Source organism: Strongyloides ratti, scaffold srae_chrx_scaffold0000002 (assembly GCF_001040885.1).
Source record: "Strongyloides ratti genome assembly S_ratti_ED321, scaffold srae_chrx_scaffold0000002".
Classification (NCBI taxonomy): Eukaryota; Metazoa; Nematoda; class Chromadorea; order Rhabditida; family Strongyloididae; genus Strongyloides; species Strongyloides ratti.
This window is the reverse complement of record NW_020171510.1, coordinates 466,549-487,849: the sequence shown is the minus strand read 5'-3', so window position 1 is coordinate 487,849 and position 21,301 is coordinate 466,549. Positions and strand designations below refer to the sequence as shown.

Genomic DNA, 21,301 nt, shown 5'->3' with positions numbered 1-21,301 from the left:
TTTATGATTCCAGTATTTATTAAGAAGATTGTTAAATATCTAATAATTCCACAAGTTTTTCTTTTATCAACATTTTTTTTTTATTATTTATATTTTAATTATTTGGAACTTTCTATTTTTACATATTATATATATGCATATATGCATTTAATGATCTATAAAATATTATTTTTTTTTTTATTTTATCTTGTCAAATTTATTTTTTTCAAAGATTGTATAAGAAAAATCAAGTGGGGTATTTGAATAAATTTTATTTATTTTTTATCATAAGAAAATATAACATAATAAATTAATAATTTGAATAATATATAAAAACAGGTATAATTATATAATAAATTTATATTTAAGACATTTTTTTAATTTTCTTGCAAATTTATTTTTAAGCTTATTTATTTGTATGATTGTATATAATTTTTATTTTAATTATTTGATACTATTAACAATTAATTTTATTTATAAATTGATGAGAGGTTACATTAAATAAGTAAATGATGACAGACATAAGAGGATAAAAAATAATATATTAACAAAGCAAGGTCAATATATTTATTAGTTATTAAATTTGTGTACTTATTGAAACTCTTATAATCATTTTTTCTTTTTTTTTTTTTTTTAATTTTATTTATAAATACTATGTTAATTTAAATTTTAGATAATTGTTTATCAACAATATTATTATTACTAATATGATTAAAAAACAATTTTTAAATACTATTTTGTTTAAAATTTTAACTATTATACTTATTTATGTACAAACATTTTATTCAAAAATTAATGAAAAAAATATTGAAATAAATAATAATAATAATAATTCTTCAAATCTTTTATTATCATGTTACCAACAATATGAATCAAAGTATCTTAATAAAGAATTTTTAAAAAGAGCCTGTCATCATAGAATGAAATGGATTGAAGAGTCGCAATTAAAAGAATTTCAAGTAAATTCAATTACAAGTAAGTTATAATTAAATAAATGTACAATAATTTTTATTCATATTAAGAAAAACAAATGTTATACTTGTCAAGGTTAGAAACAAAACATAATAATGATAAATTTTATAAAAAAAAGGTAATAGAATAATTAATTGTTTTTTATATTATTTATATTTAAAGAGATCTAAAAGAGATATATATGATAATTATAAAAAACGTTTAATACGTAAAGAATATAGAATGTTAACAGATGAAGAACTTTCACGACTTCATCATGCTATGAATGAATTAAAAAATAGAATGATTGATAATATTACATTATGGGATCTTCATATATTAATACATTATCCTGATAGTGCACCAGGTGCTCATTGGGGACCAGCATTTTTACCATGGCATAGAGAATTTTTAAGACAATTTGAAAATGCTCTTCAAAATATTGATAATAAAGTTACATTACCTTATTGGGATTCTACACTTGATCATGGTTTACCTAATCCATCTGATAGTATTATATGGACAGAAAAATTTTTTGGTAATGGTAATGGATATGTTAAAACAGGACCATTTAAAGATTGGACAACAAATGTTTTTATGCCATTAAGTGATTTAAAAATTAAAAAACTTTATAGATATACAGGTGGTAAAGATAATGATAGATTATTATCACCTAATGATGTTGATTGGATATTAAATAGAGATCATTATTCAAATTTAACATTTTGTCATGATAGAACTTTTGAATCAATGCATGGTTTATCACATGTATGGGTTGGTGGATTTATGTATGTTATAAGAGTTAGCCCAAATGATCCTGCTTTTTATTTACATCATGCTTTTATTGATAATATATGGGAACGTTTTAGGCAACTAAAACAAAGTAGAAGAGAACGTGAAAACCAATATGCTGAGGTTTGTAAAATATAATATTTATATAAATAAAATCATAATTATTTTTTTTTTTCTATTTATTAATAATTATATTTTAGAATACATGTGGTGATTTACATTTACCTAATGCACAAATGAAACCATTTAGTTTAACAAATATTAATGGTATGTCAAATGATTATACTGATTATTACTATACTTATCAAAATGTTAAGCATTGCTCACCAACAGATCCTGTTTGTCATGACAGTCCTTATTATTGGTGTGATAGACAAATATGGAGATGTAAGAGTAAAATTCAATTAGGTGGTAGTTGTAACAATCTTGAAGGTCAAGATTCTTGTTACACTTCAATGTGTATAAATGGTATTTGTCAATATATTTCAATGAAGGAAAAAGAAATACAAAAAAGAGAAGACATTCCAAGTAATGTTGTATGGGCAAAAAGTTTATTATTAGATAATAATAATAAACCAATTACTCATCCATTTGCGCATATAAATAATATTGATGAGTATAATACATTTAATATAACAAGTTATGTTGAAGAAAAAATAAAAAATTTAGAATATAATGGTATAATATATTTAGCATTACCTAAACCATCATCTGGACTTCCAATTACAATAACATTTCAAGCTAGAGATCAATATGGAAGATATTGTCAAAGTTATTGTATTAATGATACAACTCAAATATATAATGTTTGTGAACCAAAAATTATTTTAAAAATAAGAAAAGATTTTGAAGCAGCAAATATTGCTTATACACATAGTTTTATGTCTAGAAATTATTTAGATGTTGATTTAAGTTCTCATCCATCTATTTTAAGAATAAATCCACCTTATATTATTTTTTCATGTAATTCAAAAGTTGTTGATGGACAAGAATTGTATAGTACAGTTAAAAATATGATGCAATTTTCAAAACCACTTGATGATTATGTTTGGTTTCGTGTTGAATTGATATTATCATATGATTCACCATTTAATTTAGAGGAATTAATGGTACGTTAAGTAATATTTTTTAATTTTCTTTTTTTTTTTTTAGGTTAAAGTTATTGATAAAGATGATTCATATTATCAATGGCAAGAAAAAATTAATAAAGTACGATCACCTATTGATACTAATATAATTTTTGTTAAAGCTCCCAATCCATATATTAATGGAAAAAAAATAATTCTTCGTATATTAATTCTTTATGAAGGACAAATTGTTAATTGTATAGCTAAATGCTCTAAACTAAATGAACCAAGAAAAAAAAGTTGTTCTGAAGAAGTAGTACTCCATTATATACCTTTTTTAGGTGATGAAAATATATTTACATCAAATGATGATATATTAAATTTAATTGGATGGAAAATGGTTGGACATCCCTCTAAATGGGATTATAAATTACCATATTTGTCATTGACATGTTAAAATTAAATTGATTCACCACGATGAATTGGATGAATGTAAGCTGAATCATAAAAATGTCCTCGTTGAAGATAATTATTTTTATGAATTTTTCTTTCATCAATTTTTGTCTTTCGTTTTTGATTTAACATTTCAATTGCTTCAAGAATTGGTGAACTTTCTTTTGTTAATGTACTATAATGACTACTTATCATAGATAACTGATTAATATTCATTTTTGGGAAAGAACTTCTATCCGGTTTAAAACCTCTTGTTGTAAAAATTAATGGAATTTCTGTTTCAATACCAGGGAGTGCCAAAAATTTTAATGAATAACTTATAACAATTAATGGATTATTTTTTGTTTCATTAATATCTTTAGAATGTAATTCACATTGTACATTTTTTTGACTAGACAATTTATTCTTAAAACAATCAATTTGACTAGGTGTTGCATTTTCTGGAACAACAAGTTTACAATTTCTAATTTGATCTTCTGATTTTTTATTAATTTTCCCAATTTCATACTGGTCTATTATAACCTCAATAAGTTTTTTTTCACTTATATGTTCATATCTTGATATTGCTTCTAATTCACATTTCATTATTAGCTGTAAACAACATTGCTTTAAATTTTTTCTACTGCTATTTTTTACACTAATATTTATTTTTATTTCCTGAAATTGAATAATAAAAAAAATAAATGTATGTATGTATGTATGTATTTTAAAAAAAATATAACAGATTTAAAAAAAAAAAATATAAAGTAACAAAAAAAAAAAAACCTACCTCTCCTAAATGATAAGCTGTTCTGGGAAGGCCAATAAAAAGATATATAGAGCCAGCTGGTATTGAACATATTGTGAAGTCTATTTCATCTTTATATACTAATTTTCTTAACATGGAAATAGGTAAGTCATCAAAGTGTGTTTTATTAAAAACATAAAATGGAAAATTTTCTTCAACAATAGCTGTTTCATAGTCAAGTTTAAGAACAACACGTATAGAATATCTTACTGAACCAAATTCACTTTCATAACTATTTGGGCAACCATCTGGAACACGAAATGAAAAAGGAAATTGATAAAAACCTTTAACCATATGCATTGGATTTTTATTAAATGAAACTTTATAACAAAAATGTTCTTTAACATTTTCAAAAATTTTATCTGTATGAATATTAACCCATCCTGTTTTTGTAATACCACGAAATTCTGCATACAATTCTTGAACAATTATATCAGTTTCATCTAATTCAACTAAAACATTTCCAATAAGAGATTCATTTACAAAAACACGACTTTCACCTAATACAACATTTAGAGATATTTGGGACATCTAAAAAAAAATAATACAATTAATAATAAATTTAAAATAAATGAAATAAAATATTTTATATAAAAGATGCAATTTTTCTATATATAAATATTTATTAATGCTTTTAAAAGTGTATAACTTTACCAAGTTTTCTATAGTCGATGGGAGAAAGGCACAAAAAATACTGGATCGTTTTTCTGTATTACATTTATCATATTTATATTTCATGTTGTAGTTTCTTTGCATATTTTTATTTTATCTATATCAGTCTTACAAAATATTACAATTAACAGTGAAAAATGTTTTAATAATTTAGTTATACGGCAAATCTTTATGGATATATAGAAAGAAATATGAATAATAATATATAATAATCTAAGTAAATACGTTTTTATAATATATTAAATATAATACATAACATCAAAAGTCATTATTTTAATAAAAGGTAGTTTAAAGTGTGTATATTATAAAAGAATGTCTTCATTTATTTAAAAATTTTCAAATATTTTAAAAGTTAAATATTATATATGATAAAACTTTTGGCAATATTTTATATCAAATAATAGTTAAACTTACTATTAAATTTTCTAATTCCATTCCATCACCGGAAATACATTTTAAATTAGCCATTTTAACAGCTATAAAATTAAAAATTATTTATTTAAAGAATTTTATGTTAAAAAAATATGTTCTTTTATTTTATATAATATATTTTAATAAATAATTAAATATTATATAAATTTAAAAAAAAAAAATTTATTGGTTTCAAAGTAGTGACGTAACATTAAGGTCAAGAATATATATGTGAAAAAAAATACTATAATACTATTTACTTCCCATTTTATTTTTGAAACAAAATATTAACCATGACTTAACAAAATTAAAACAATATATTGTTTTTAGAAATAAAAATATGTTTTAAAACAAATATACATGTATTTATTTTAAAAAAAAAATTTTTTTTCAAAAAGAAAATAGAGACTTTTACATAATATAAAAATATCTTTAATTAAATTACGAGGTGCGAGATATCTTTTGAAGAGTACAGACTAATGAAATTTTTTAAAATAAATAATATTATTTTGAAAAAGTTATTATATTAGTCTTTTCAATTATTAAGTTAACTTTTTCAATTACCAATTAATTTAATTTTGTATTTATTAAGAAAACTTTTTATCAATAATTTATTATTTTAAAAAGATAAATTTTAAGATATAATATATATATATATATATAAATATATAAATAAAGGAAAAAAATTTATGAAAAACTTTTTTTTTATTTTTTGAATATAAAAATACTTTATATAAAAAAAAATATATAAATATATTATTTTTACATTATTCAAATACAAGTTTTTCCTTTTAGGTCAATTCTTTTGAAAGAGAAAACATTTCTATTCATTATTTTTTTAAAAAGTGTATTTTTACAATTTAAGTTATCCAATCACCATTTATAATACAACTATCACTTGTAATTCACATTAATTTTATACAATCAAAATTAACAAAAATAAAATTTTACCATATTTTCTTTTTAATTCATTTCTTAAAGAATTATTTTTAGTATTAAATAATTATATATGTATATATATTAACATTTACTGAATGTTTTCTTCTATATCTTTTTAAAAAGAGGCTTTTTAATGAACTGGTAATCAGGTCGTATGGCGCTCCTCAAATTAGGTTACATCATAAGATTACCACCTTACAAAGAATGATTCTATATCACAAAAGTTAAAACGGCAATTTATCCTGCAACTGTCATTTATTAAAATACTACTCATCTCAAGAGTTTGCCAATTATATCATGATAACATCTAAAATTATTATTTTCCTATTTTATTTATATGTACAATTAAATGCTTTTCCAAAAGTAAGATTTATTTTTTTTTATTATTAGTTTTTATAAATAATATTTTAAAATTTTATAGTTTCAACCTATATCAAGTGTCAATTTAAGGCCAACAACAACATGGATACCTGGCCCAAATGATAATAAATATCAATTTCATAATGGATGGCAAACTTGGTTAAGTGCTAGAGAGTATTGTTTATCACAAAATTCTGATTTAGTTTCAATAAATAGTGATGAGGAACTTAATTGGATTTTAAAACATTATCCTAATGATATTACTGGAGTTGAAGAAAGACATGTACAAATTGGTCTTTTTATACCAGCATCAGAAAATAATAATTGGACATGGACAGATAAGAGTATTGTAAATTATACCTTGTCACCATTTAATAATATGAATTTTTTAAATAATGATAAAAAATGTGGTGTGTATTTAATTAACAAAAAAACATTTGAATCAGTATCTTGTGATATTCCAATAAATCCAACAGATAAACCAATAAGATTTATTTGTGAAAGAAGTAATGAAAATCATATGGCTGTAAGTATATATTAGTATTATATAAATAAAAATATATTTTTAGTTAGAAAAAGCAAATAATCCATTATGGGAGAAATTTGATAAAATATTACAATTCTTAGGAATAAGTGATGTAAGTAGTACTGGAGAAAATTTAAAAAAGAAAGAAGAAAAAAAGAAAGATGACTATTATGATGATGATAATGAATTTGATAGTAGAGAATTTGATAAAATTAAAAAAAAAGATACTAAAGATAAAACAATTATTGTTACTATAGTTGATTCACAAGATTCTAATAATACAAAAATATCAAAAGAAATAAAAGAAGAAATTAATAATGAAGGTAGTGGCGATGAGGTGACAAATGATTTTGATAGTATTGCAACAAGAAAAAATATTGCATTATCAACACCAATTATGGTAAGTAAAATAAAATAAATAAATTTAAAATTAAATTTAAAATTTATTATCCCATACTTTGAATAACAATATATTGTTTTTGTAGAAAACAACAAAAAGTGTAATAAGTGAAATTAGTGATATGGTTGAGACAATGAAAAATATTATTAAAGTAGGATTGGATGATAATGTTACACCAGTCAGTAGTGATGATTATTCTGATGAATATAACATTTACAGTAGATTGAAAAAGAATCGTGATAAGTCTTTAGGGCTTGTTAAGAATTCTCCTCCACTAATTCATAATGTTATTTCACAAAAGACACATCCTATTATTGACAGAGCTATTAATCTTGTAAAAACATTTGATTCATATGGATCAGATTACAATGATTCTGTTGATTATCAATTTTTAAACAAATTTGAAAATATTTATAATAAGTTACTTGAAAATTTTCCATTATTTTGGGATAATTAATATAAAAAATTTAATATAACAATCTGTTAACCTAATAATATGTTATATAATTTTAATAAAAAAAAAACTATGTGGTTAAATCTTTTATTTTATTTATTAATGATTTATCTTATTGTTTCAGAAAGATAACAAAATAGACATACCAATTGATGATGGTAATATGAAATTGGTTCAAATGCAAAAAATTGATGGCGTTTTAGATAATAGAATTATCGGAGATAATCTTATTTCAAAGACACCAAAGCTTAGTACTATCGATGATTTTAAATATCATGATATAGAAGGATCTGGAGAAGATATTATAAAGGTCAACAATCAAAAAAATGATGGGGCTTTATCTTTAAATAGTATTAATTCAGATCAAGGAAAACATGCAATAATTAAAAATAATAAAATTGAAGGAGGGAATATAACTAATAATATATCTTCTACAGGTCATATTGATGAAGTTACTCCTATTAATAATGTTGAAATTGAGAATGTCGAAAAGAAGATTGTTAAATTTTTCAAGGTCCTTTATCAATATCTTAAAAAAACTGATGTTAAAAGTTTGAAAGAAATAATTGATAGTCGGGAACCTGGTGTTTCTATTATGGATCATTTAAAAAATTCATTAAACGCTGCCAATCAAAGAGAAGTTGATCAAATAAAAGCTCTTGAAAAACTGTATCAAATGGGTGTAAATTTAGAAAAAGTTCGTCATGATTCTATTAATAAAACATTAGAACATAATGCTGTTAAAACAGCAATAAAAGATATTGAAAAAGAATTAACGGATGAGTTAACAAAAAATATGAGTGAAGAGTTTGATGAAGCAAATAATTTAGTAAATAATCAAAGTAACTATTTAGAAAATCCTAATATAAAAAAAATTATAATTTATAAAAATGAAACTACAACACAAAAAGAAAATCTTATTACAACACGAAAGATTATTGTTTCAACAAAAAACAGTTTATCAAAAAATAGTAGTACCGCAACCAAAAGTAGTCTACTTAATAAAAAAAGAAAAAAAGTAAAAAAAAATAAAAAGATTAATAAAAATAAGAATAAAAAAAATAATGCTAAAAAGATGCCAAAAATTATTGATGAATGGCATCCAGAAATACCACCTACAGAAGAACAAAAAAAAGAATTTTTAGCTTTAGAGAAAGGAAGGGCAAAGTTAAATGATGACACATATGAAATATTTAGAAATTTCAATGAAAATGAAAGAACAAAAAAATTGTTAAATCGTATTCATCAACATGAAATGGAAAAGAAAAAATCATCTGAAAAAGAATTATTAACAAAGTCAATTAAAAATAAATCGCAAGAGACTAGTCAAAATGATTTTAATGGTCTATTAAATCTTGTAACAAAAACAGATAAAACGGTGAATAACTTTATTGATAAACATAAGTAATAATTTTTCTTTATTTTATTTAAATTAAAATGCATATTTTTTCTAATCAAATTTTAAACTATTTTTAATAAAGTATTTTTTAATTAACAAATATATTTAATTTTTTCTTTTTCTCATATAAAAATGTTACGTTTCTCCAAATATTTCTTCATAAAACATGTTTTTTTTTAACTTTTAGTCTATCAAATCATGCTTATTACATATTTATTTATTTTTTTAATCATAAAAAGTGATTTCTTTATAATTTTTTTTATTACATATATATTATCTTTAATTATTATTATTTTTATAATCAATAAAAATATATAAACTTTCATAAAATTATTCATTATATCTTAATGTTGTTTATATTATATATACTTACTTAGTATTTATAACAAAATTAATCTATAAACAACGTTTTACTTTAACTATTTTCTATAATCAATTTATATTGTTATTATATAATATTAACAATAAAATTATTTCTCCTTTAACTTATGATTTTATTTACATTACAGGTACATCTACAATTATCTTAAACTAATATCTATTTTATTTACATAGTCTTTGTATTTTAATCTTTATATAATTTTTTTTTTATTATTTTATATATTAGAAAATTGTTTGAAATTTTTTTTTAGTTTAACGGGTTAAGATAACAAAATATACATTTTTTACTGTTAACAATTTCAAAAGTATGTATACTACATCACCTCTTGTAATTGTGGAATATCGTCAAACCTGTTCTAAAAATCAACATGAAAGATATCATAAAAGGTTAAAAAAAGCATTTAATGATATAAAAAAACAAATATCAAGTAATGATGGTAACCTAAAATTGACTAGAAAAAATCCTCTTGCTGTTGAATTAATAATGGCTATAGATCAATTTTTAAAACATGGGTAAGTTATATATAATAGTTTTTTTACAATCATTTCTTTAGAATTTTATCGTCAGATTTAAGTTATTGGAAATTTTTATGTGAATATCTTACAAAAAGAGAAGTTCTTGATATTAAATTTGACTATGGTAAAGATGATAATCATTTAAATTGTTTTGGATGGTTAAAAACATCACTAACATTAAAACTTTTACAATTTCATCTTCTTTGTTTTTTTAATGGTGAAAGAAAATTGAATGTTAAATATTACTCTGATAAAGCTGTTTTTTTTAATAAAAATATTCAAGATTTTTTAATAACAGAATTGGGAATAATTAATGAAAAGGTTGATTTTTTATTAATGCCACAATCTGATGAAATAAATGGTGAGATACATGAAATTACTGCAATTGAAGATGTTAGAAATAATTTTATTTTACCACATAGAAATGAAGAATCATTCTCAACATCATCTGATGATTCTATAATTGAATGTAATCATTTAATAAAAGAATCCGAAATTGAAAAAAACTCTAGTTTAAATAATTATTTAATTGATGATCTTGAGTCATCTAAATCTAAAGAATTTAAATTAAAAAAGATGCAGGAGGAAGTAATTGAAGGTGATTTGTCAAAAATATTTTCTAATTATAAATCAGAAGAAACAGAAGAAGAGAATAAAAATCAAGATTATGTTATTGAAAAACATTTAGAAATGATGCGTTCTACAATTCCTACTAATATTTTTAATAAACAGTTTAATGGATCACCAATTGAGATATTAACTAATGATGAACAATTAGAGAGGGAAAGAACAATTCAACTGGAAAAAGAGATTAAATTAGGTAATAATAGAATAAGAACAATATCAAGAACAGTTGATGAATTAAAATCTGAGTCTGTACCATCAAGTAATTTTACTGAAAATTGTATTAGCAAATTAAAAAATCGCAAAAATTCAACAGATGATAAGAAAGAAAAAGTTTTTGAAAAATATGAAAATACTTTTAAAACAGTTAAATTAACTAGAAATCGTACCAATCCAGAGTCTTTCTTAATTAATAGTATTCGTAATTTTGGAACAACTGATATGTTAGGAAAATCACCAACAACATCATTAGCAGAATTGTTTCATGAACCTAATACTAGAATTACAACAACAGGTACAAATCTTTTTGATATGTCAAATGAGTGTGATGTAAATAATGGAGATGGTGAAATAACACCAATATCAGAAGAAAATATAAATACTCAAAATAATTATGGTGAAATTCCTCAAGATCCTGGTGATATAATGCATCTTTTAGCTGAAGTCTTTTTAGAAGGAAAAGAAAAGTTTAATAGTATGTTTGGTGTATTTATTGATCACTCAATAGAAGAACCAAAATTTCGATATTTATGTTTAACAAATATGAATATTTATATATTATCAAAAGTAACAGAAGGAATTGCTTTTGCATGTGAAGCATTATTGGAAGAACCAAAATCATTTGATAATGATATGATGAATATTAAGGAGGAAGACGATGAATCATCATATACACCAACAAAAAATTTAGAAAGAAAACATGAAAGTGCAAGTTACGTAACACATTTAGTCATTCCATTAAATGATATTGATATGATATCAATTTCATATGACTATCAATCAATTATCTGTTCTTCCAAAAATGGTTGTTTTATAAAAGATAATACAATTGTTAGAAAAAATAATTTCTCATATTGTATTGATGTTGGTAGTGAATTATTAGGCCAGAATATTTTTAAAAAAATTAAATCTACTTCAGAAAAGTATGTTAGTGAAAGTAATGAAAAAACAGTAGAAATGCCTATAATAAGTATCGATAATAATATTAAAAAATTCTTTCATTTAAAATTTTTAAAAGATGAGTTAAAAGACAATGATATATCAATTGAATATTTTTCATTAATTTATTGGAAACATGAAAATATATCAACATTAAATGATTATGGTTCTGGTGTTACAAGAGCAAAATTATTATATCGTGAGGAAGATACAACTTCATGGAAAATTGTTAGTAGTAATATGTATAAACCATGGAAAGAAGCATACTGTGAATTAACATATAATCAAATAATTGGTTTTAGAGATCGTGAAAGTAAAGATGCTATATTTTCTATGGTTATTTGTGAACATATAGCTAATATTGTAGAAGAGTATGAAGAACAGAAAGATCTTCATATATTTACAGTTATACCAAAAAATAATTATAATAAGACACGTTTTCAGTTAGGATTTGCAAATTACAATGAGATGTGTAAATGGATGAATATAATGAAAGAATTTTTAGAAAATTCAGAATTTAAAGAATTTAACAGACCTATATCAACATTATTATTTGGTACCAAAAATCATATTGTAATTGCAAGTGAACATATTAATTTTAATGAAAAAGGTAGTATGCGTATATATCTTGTAAAAAAAATGGATAATAATGTTAAAATAATGTATCATTCTACTGATAACAGACATGTTATTATTATTTTTGACAATTCCAATGGATATAATTGTTTATTGTTTAGAGATGATTATGAATTAGAAAGGATTGTGTCAACAATTTCAAATATATATGGTATTAGTATATTACCATTGATTGAATTAAAAGAAACAGATAAAGGATCATATTTTAGATTAGTACAATCATTTGATGAATGGGTAAATGTTTGGTTGGAACATTTTTCAAATGATAATATATAAATTAATTTAATTATATTTTATTCAGTAATTTAATTATGACATATACAGATACTATAAAATTTTGGAAGACAAATGTATAAAAAAAATTTTTTTTTATAAATAATTTATATATATTTATATATATATATATAAATTTTATTATTTGTTCTTGAGAAGGCATTTTTTTTGTCTGTTTACTTCAAAAAAAAACATTATATTTTCTATAAACTGAAATATATTTCTTCATTGAAGGAAATTAAATATTTTTGATCAGTAAAACGAATTATATTTTTTTTATGTTAAGCTTGACATTTTTCTTAACAAACATTCATCCTTCAGTGGTTAATTTTTTTGCTAATAGTTTCTAATTTGTCATATTTAGAAACTACAAAATTTCATTGAAATTATAAATTATTGCAAAAAAATGATGATAAGCAAAAGAATGTTATAAAAAAAAAGACAACTATTTTTCATTTAACAATTGTAAAATAATCTTTGTGACGTTGAGAAAATGGCATGCATAGTACATAAATTCAATAGTTGTCTTCATAAATCAAATATTTTTTGCTTTATATGCAAAAAAAGAAAAATAAAATTTTTTTTTTACATATCTGTCTTCCATGGTGTTAAATCTATAGTTGGTAATGAATTACAATCAATTAAATCTTCAGCTTTAACTTGATTGAATCCTTCTTTGGGCACATGCTTCATTTTGTCACCGCTATCACAAATAATTCTTGATAATGTTATTTTATTAATAGATTCAATCTGTTCTTTAGTAAATATTTTTTTATTTTCATAATAAAATCTATCTCCATCACGGAGAGCTTTAAATTGTTTTCCAACAATACATATTAATGTTGGACCAAAAATGGCTCCATCAATAGGATCTTCAAGAAGTGATCCAATATACATATCAATATTTTCTACATGTTTATAAAGAAGTTTTAAATTATTTCTAATAACAGCTGATGTTATTGTTGTATTAAGATCATCAAAATCTCTAACTTTTGGTAAATTACACATTTCTCTCCATGCTATGTAACCAGGAATACCATGATCACGTCCTCTTTGAATATTAATTGATCCTAAATCTGAATTACCAAATATTCTTTCTGTTACAGCGAATGTTAATCTTTGAGGCATTTTTGCAGGTAATGTTAATAAACCTCTTATTAATGGATCAATACCATTATTAATAATATGACCAGATTTGAACATACCATCATTAAATGGAACACCACCTACTTGATCATAATTTTCATTAAGAAATGGATAAAATTCTTGAAGCATACCATGTCCAAAACGGAAAGCACAACCAGTAAATTCATTTGCTATTGATGGATTTATATTATTATTATATCCATTATAATTTCCTAAAATTTTTTTTATATTTTTACCTAATATTCTTGGTAAATATTCTTTATATGTAATTTTTTGAATAATAGCACCAACAACTTTTCTTGTTTCATGGAAAATACGATCTTGATCCCATTGTGGATTAAGTGATTGGAATGATAATGCAATTCTATTGTGTTGTCTAACCATTAATGTATGTAATGCAGCAAGACCAACAAAAATATTAGCACGATCATCTCCACCTATAATATTATTACTACCATCAATTTGTGGGAATACTCTTCCTTTTACAATTTTTGTTTTTAAAAATCCACCTTTTCTAAATAAAAATTGATCTTTTATTGATGATCCATAAATAAGTGAACCATCAATAAATGCTGTATTTTCATTATATTGTTCTCTTGTATTATCCATTTCTGTACCTGAACCACATATAGGTGTACTTCTAGCAACTGGAAGACACATAAATCTTCCAAATGTTGGATCAGCACGTGAAAGCATTACTGAAAAACAACGTCCTTGATTTGAAGTACATGTAGCACATTCTTGATTATTAAGCATTGTAGTTTTTGACATATCATGAGCCAAAAATTGTCCCCATTGCATTAATAATGCATTAGATCTTGTTGTTACTTCAGCTGATGATGAAAGTAATAAACGTGATGCTTCTCTAGCAGATGGTCTAACAGCAGCAAAAGAAGCAACTGGTGCAGAAAATCCATCATCATAAATTGCTTTTTTAAATCTAATAAAAGGTGTAAATGCAGCACCCCATAATGGTTTATCAATATTATTACAAGAACCATCAAATGTTCTAAATTTTAAATGATAACATAAATTTTTTTTACATTCATTTGGTGGTAATGGTACAACGCATCCAAATTTACCATTACTATTTCTAACATCAGTTATAGAAATATGTCTTCTTCTAACAATTTCCTCATTAGTTTGAACAAATGTACAATCATTTTCAGTAAAAATTATATCATTTGAGTTACCTTTATCAGTTATGTCATTTGTTGGTTTCCCTATAAAATAAAAATTTAATATAAATAAAATTTACTTATTACTTAATAATTATCTTTAAAATCTAGTTTTAAAAGAATAGTTATTAGCAATTGTACTAATTAATTATTAATAAAACAAAAGAATTATTTAATGAAGTGTTAATAATATATATATGTATATATTAATTACTTCTCTTGCAATACAATTAATAGATAATTAAAAAGTCTTAAAAAGGTATTTTGTATAATATTTTTAAATAATAAATCATGAGAAATTTTAAATAATATGTCAAAGAGAAAACAAATATATATAAAATTTAAATAAAATCATATCTTAATTTTGGAAATTTTATTTAATACTAAAAGAAATCTTATTTTAATACTGGTACATTATATAAAATTTTTACTACTTTCATTATGAAATAAACAGTATTTCGTGGGTACATTTGTTGCCCTAAATATTTTACAATAATATTTAGATTGATGCCGAAAAAATGTTTATACTAAATAAGTATTTTAAATAAAATATTAGATTTATTAAAAATAAATTAAAAAATGTATATTTTTATAAAATAATATATTAAAAAGTTCAAGGACATAAGAAAATTAAAACATATAGCAATAAAAAAAAAACTTACCTTTACATGCTTTACAAGAAAGTGCACAATTTGATAACATCCAAACAGCATTTGTTTCACATTCATTTATAGTTGCCCAAAAACCACAAAGTCTATGTCTATCAATGCAAATAGCAGATCCTGAAAAAAAAAAACAATAAAATAATTTATTATGAGATAATAAAAAATCTATTTTTATTAATAAAATTTTTTCTATTCTTACATTCTTATTTTTTTGATAAAAAAAAGTTTAAATGACATATTAAATTAGTATTGCTTTTTGTTTAAATTTTTTAAAAATATATAATTCATTAATATATAAAGATTTTTAAGATTCCTTTTAATGTTACATCCTATTTTAAAAGTATTAAAAAAAAAAGATAAAACCCTGTTTGCTAATTTAAAAATATATCAATAGAATAGGAAAATGTTAAAAACCATTTTACTACATTTTTCTTTATCTCTTTACTAGATTATTAATTAAAATAAAGAAAAACAAAATCCGTAAAGGGTTTATATTGTATTTATATATATATTTTAATAGGCATATATCTTTATATGTCATTGCAAGAATGATAAATTTTATCTTTTTCTATACAATAAATATAAATAATTACCTGTTATTTTGTCAACACTTTTTTATATTAATTTTAATTTTTTTTTTTTTACTTACCATGACATAAGTTACATGAAATTGAACAATGTTTTGCCATCCAATCTTTATTAGTTTTACATTCTCCAATATTTGACCAAAATTTACAAAGATCATGTTTATCTAAACAAACTCCTTCTGTATTTTCTTCAACCTCTGTAGTATGTTCTTTTCCACTTTCATTTTCAAATGATGTTGATGGTGCTCCAATAACACGAGTTCCTTCACCACTACCTTCATCAATTACCTCATTTGATGATGGTGGATTAATTGCACCTGTAAAAAAAAAATATTTTAAATAAAAAAAATGTAAATATAATAAAAATAAGTAGAAATTTTTTTTTAACTTTTATTCTTACCGTAAATATTATTTGTTGATATAAATAGAATGTATATTATTAATGTTATATAGAAAAGTTTATTTGTAAAATATAAATAGGACTCAATGAGTGCCATTTTTTTAGTCTAATAATAAATTAAAATATTATAAATAAAAAAATTTTATAAAAATTATATAAAGAAGTATAATAAAATTTTACCTGAATAAATTTTAGTGGATAAAAGATTTTTGTTAATTTTAATCTTCCTCTAATATACGCCTACAAATAAACATTATATATATTCATATATATATTTATGTTTAATGAAATTAAGTAAAATAAAGTGAAGGTGATTATTTAATAACACCCCTATCTTACAAAGTTTAGAGAGCCTAAAATCCAGAAAAGAATCGGAGCGTCTACATATAGTATTTATGATGTATTTAATTCTATTAATTTGGTAATTTATGACAACAAATGTATATAACATGAAAAGAATAAATATTATCATTTTATAAATTTATATATATACATATATATAGATATAATTGTATGTTAAATTATAGGTACTTTTAATTTAGAAAAATTTAAATGATCCATAAAAAAAAATTTACCTATTTCTAAAGAAAATGAGGTTTAAAATATAATTATTTTAATTTAACCTTATATAACATTCTAATATATTTTAACATTTAAATAAATTTAAAGTATTGTAAAATATATAAACAAAAAAAATTTTTTTTTTTTATTTATTAACTTTATCATTTTTTTTCAAGTTATTGATATATAATAAAAAGAAAATATTAGATTATATTAAATAATAATTATGAACATAAAATGATAAAATTTTAAAAAATTTTCTTCTTTTATCTGGATAAATTACCTTATTAGGCGTAAAATAATAAATATGTTAATGAATTATGACGGGTGATGTATAACAAAGGTTAGTATACAAATAAATATAATGCTTTAAAATCAGGCTTATAACTGATTACTGAATTTTTTGTTAAATTAAGTCAAAAAACCTATACAAGTTTACATTCTTTTAACTTTACTAAACGATTAGGGTGGGATTGGGTAAGAACCAAAAAATTTATTATCATCTTTTTTATTAAAATTTATGTACTGATTAGCTAGCTTTTTATATTAATAAAATGATAAATATATATATCTAAAATTTTTAGATACTTGGAATGTTTCTTTTTTTTTTAAATACAGAACAAGTTATTTATCATAAAATTCATAATTAGTTGTTTCAATTAACCAAATTTTTTTTTTTACCATTAATTTATAAATCCTATTTTAATAACAAAAAGATAAATTAACTTGTAATATTATGTACACGGGATCTTTTAGTTATGTATGTTATTATGTTTTTCCAAAATAATAAGCTTGTTATCAATGTCAAAAGATGTTTCTAAAATTAATATGATAAATATGATATTTTATAAAGCAACCAATTAACAGAAGCCCCAAAGCATAAACATTTCAACTTATTATCACATTTACTGTCTTAATTATTTTTATTATGATGAAAATAAAATTTTAAAAGTCTAAGAAATTTCTAAAAATCTAGCTTTTTCATTTAAAAATTAATATCTTTAATATATATCTTTAAATATAACTATGTTATTTTAATATGATATATATTTATACTCATCAAGTTTAATTTCTTTAAGTTGTAATAATTATATCATGTAAAAGTTTAATTTTTATTACTACATATATGTGAAAAATTTTAAAGGACATTTTATAATTAAATTAACATCAAAGTGAGGATATCATTAATAAAGAATCATTTTTTATATAAATTATTTCCATCAAAATAATAAGGTAAGACACTTTTTCAAGAAGATATAAATTAATTTTAATACAATCTTACAAATAAGTTGTTTATATCTTTTTATGGTGTTTGATCATTAAAAAAAAATCAAATTTTTAGCTAATATTAATAAAAATTAATTAAAATTGTATAAATATTTTATATCCTTCTACCAAAGATTGAATCTCTTTTATTGTACATTTATTTCAACTTTTTGTAATATAATAATGTGTCTTTGTACAATTTTATTTAAATATACTTAAAAGAACAACTTTTTTTAAGATAAAATAGATAATAATTAATTTAAAAATCTTATAAATTAAGTATTATCTTTTATAAAAATTTTTATTATTTTAAAAATTATCATGTTTTTTTTTAACATATTTAAAATAATTTACTTTTTTTAATAACATCAAATTAAATTTATATTCATATAAATATAAAAAATTAAATTAATTTCAATTTATGATTTGTAAAATAAAATTTGCTTTATTGGAAGATTAAAATTGTTTAGATAAAAATAAAATTAGTATATTTATTTTTATCTATCCAGAAAATATCTTATTATTTTTCAAGTTTATTTATAATTAATGTAACAAAGAATATTATAACCATTTTATAAATAAATGTAAAATATATGATAATAAATTAAGAATGAACCTTTGTTAATCCAGTTTTTTAATAAAAGCATATTTTATTAGAAGATATAAAATTTAATTTATAATTTTTTTTATCGTAATGACGTAATTTGAGTAAGTTTAAATTTATTCATGTACTGGAAGGTAGTTTTAAAATAACAAAAATTTTTAAAATAGACAAAGTTAATTAGTAAATAAAGGATATTAAAATTTTTATCCGTCTCTTTTAAATATCTCTATCTTTTTAATTGTCTTATCAATAACTTTTCTTTTTCTTATAACAACTTATTAATTTAATATTTCTTTTTCTAAAATTTGTTACAAAATATTATTAAAAAAAAAAAATTCTTCAAATAACTATTATATTGACAAGTTAATTAAAAGTAATAATTAAACTATAATACCACACTAATTGATATGAATTTTTTTTTGTTTACAAATTTGAATTAAAAATATAAAACATGTATATAATAATTATGTTAATTTTTTTTATTACCTTTCAATTTAAACAGCTTAAAAATAAAATTAATCTTTTATTCTAAAAATCTTGTTTTGATTTATTGAAATAAATGTGTTAAAATAAAATTTATATTCAAAATAATACATTTTTTACCATTAAAAACCAAATGGCATTTATAAAAAAATCATTTATAATACATAAATATTTACTTATTTTTTTATTTTTTTTTTAAATAATAAAAAAAAAAATTAAAAATTAAGAAATTTAAAAAATAAAAGCAATATATAAAATATTATTTATTATTAAAAAAAATTTTTCTTTTTGTTTAAACACTAGTTCTTTGATCCATTAAAAATTCTGTATTTGGATCTATTATTTGATTACGAGATCTTTGGGAGCTACTTTTCGAGTTATTTTTTATAAAACAAATTATTGTTCCAATGATAAAAACTAACACTATACATCCAAAGACATTTAAAACTACACCATTAGTTAAGAAATTCATTCTTAATGGTGATTTTTTTTTATTAATCTTCAATTCTGATGAAATTTGTTTATATTTTTTTTCATCAGAATCATCAACATTTTGTCTATTTTTTTTTACAAAATCATGATTTTGTATATTGAGAGAATTTATAATTTTTTCTATTCTTTCATCATTTGTATTACCTGTATTATTACAAATAAAATATGGAAAATTTATAGTAGAAAAACAATTACAAGATGTTTCTTTTTCTTTATCAAAAAAAGGTACCATTTCATGACATGAAAAATGATTACAATATTCATCTGGTTGATTAAAACAACATGAACATAAATTATCTCTTTTTTTATCCAATGTAATCTTGTATTTATACTTATTTACCATATAACTATCTTTAAAATCATTTCTTTTAGAAAAATTATTATTATTATTTTTTGCCACACACCTCATCATAAATTGAAGGCACTTATTATCAATAATAGAATATTTTTGACATATACAAAGAGATGGACTAATATTTTTATCCATTTCCATATATTTTTTCATATTCTTACAAACAATATCATTCCATGTTGACTCACAATAACAAGGTCTTCTAACTGAGGTAAAAAAAAGATAAGACATCTGAATTTTTGAATCTAAAAATAATAAAATAAATAAATATTATATATATATATATAGGTATACATATATATATATATTTACCTGATATACATGAGAAATTTTTATGAACTGTTAGGACCATATGTATAAAAATAAAAATAAAAGATATTGAAAATATAAAATTGTATAGACAATTCATTTTTTTTTAAATAAAAAAGTGTTACAAAAATTTGATTGGTATGTTATTTAAATTTGTGTTAAGAAATTGCTTGCTATATGATTATTAACATTACTATAATAATTAAGTACCATTAAACATTTGTATTTTGGATATTATATATTAACATGATATATTAAAAATGAAAAAAAGAATTAATGAGTTATCTTTTTTTTAAGTGAGAAAATAATATTTTGATATATGGTGATAAAAAATTTGGTGTATCTTAATGAATATGAAAGAAAAAAAAAAAGATAGTTTTTGAATTTATAAGTAAATATATTTATAATGATAAGGAATATTTATAATTGAGTGGGAGTAATAATTTTAAGTATATCATACTGGAGGAGGGTTTATTTAAA

At 21.1% G+C, this 21,301-nt stretch overlaps 6 protein-coding genes across 6 annotated transcripts; 3 read left to right on the top strand and 3 right to left on the bottom strand.

Moving 5' to 3' along the window:
- Positions 1-899: 899 nt before the first annotated feature.
- On the top strand, positions 900-3,246 carry SRAE_X000110200 (Tyrosinase copper-binding domain and Uncharacterised domain, di-copper centre-containing protein; the record flags this gene model as incomplete). The annotated part of the gene is made up of 6 exons (XM_024643029.1): positions 900-954; positions 1,002-1,069; positions 1,114-1,718; positions 1,800-1,845; positions 1,923-2,831; positions 2,875-3,246. 6 exons carry the CDS (start codon positions 900-902, stop codon positions 3,244-3,246), a joined length of 2,055 nt encoding a protein of 684 aa, XP_024498564.1.
- Positions 3,247-3,248: 2 nt separating this feature from the next.
- SRAE_X000110100 (Arrestin-like, N-terminal domain and Arrestin C-terminal-like domain and Arrestin, C-terminal domain and Immunoglobulin E-set domain-containing protein) lies at positions 3,249-5,169 on the bottom strand (the record flags this gene model as incomplete). Its single annotated transcript, XM_024642918.1, has 3 exons — positions 3,249-3,899; positions 4,012-4,560; positions 5,116-5,169. The coding sequence occupies 3 exons, from the start codon at positions 5,167-5,169 to the stop codon at positions 3,249-3,251; spliced, it is 1,254 nt and encodes a 417-aa protein (XP_024498563.1).
- A 1,179-nt stretch (positions 5,170-6,348) lies between these two features.
- On the top strand, positions 6,349-9,199 carry SRAE_X000110000 (C-type lectin domain and C-type lectin-like domain and C-type lectin fold domain-containing protein; the record flags this gene model as incomplete). Its single annotated transcript, XM_024642807.1, has 5 exons — positions 6,349-6,414; positions 6,473-6,937; positions 6,981-7,337; positions 7,423-7,713; positions 7,916-9,199. 5 exons carry the CDS (start codon positions 6,349-6,351, stop codon positions 9,197-9,199), a joined length of 2,463 nt encoding a protein of 820 aa, XP_024498562.1.
- A 679-nt stretch (positions 9,200-9,878) lies between these two features.
- Positions 9,879-12,781, top strand: SRAE_X000109900 (RUN domain and Pleckstrin homology-like domain-containing protein; the record flags this gene model as incomplete). Its single annotated transcript, XM_024642696.1, has 2 exons — positions 9,879-10,084; positions 10,126-12,781. The coding sequence occupies 2 exons, from the start codon at positions 9,879-9,881 to the stop codon at positions 12,779-12,781; spliced, it is 2,862 nt and encodes a 953-aa protein (XP_024498561.1).
- A 582-nt stretch (positions 12,782-13,363) lies between these two features.
- On the bottom strand, positions 13,364-13,906 carry SRAE_X000109800 (Peroxidasin-like protein; the record flags this gene model as incomplete). The annotated part of the gene is made up of 1 exon (XM_024655028.1): positions 13,364-13,906. The coding sequence occupies one exon, from the start codon at positions 13,904-13,906 to the stop codon at positions 13,364-13,366; it is 543 nt and encodes a 180-aa protein (XP_024498560.1).
- A 6,054-nt stretch (positions 13,907-19,960) lies between these two features.
- On the bottom strand, positions 19,961-20,864 carry SRAE_X000109700 (Hypothetical protein; the record flags this gene model as incomplete). The annotated part of the gene is made up of 2 exons (XM_024654917.1): positions 19,961-20,757; positions 20,825-20,864. 2 exons carry the CDS (start codon positions 20,862-20,864, stop codon positions 19,961-19,963), a joined length of 837 nt encoding a protein of 278 aa, XP_024498559.1.
- Between the last annotated feature and the right edge of the window lie 437 nt (positions 20,865-21,301).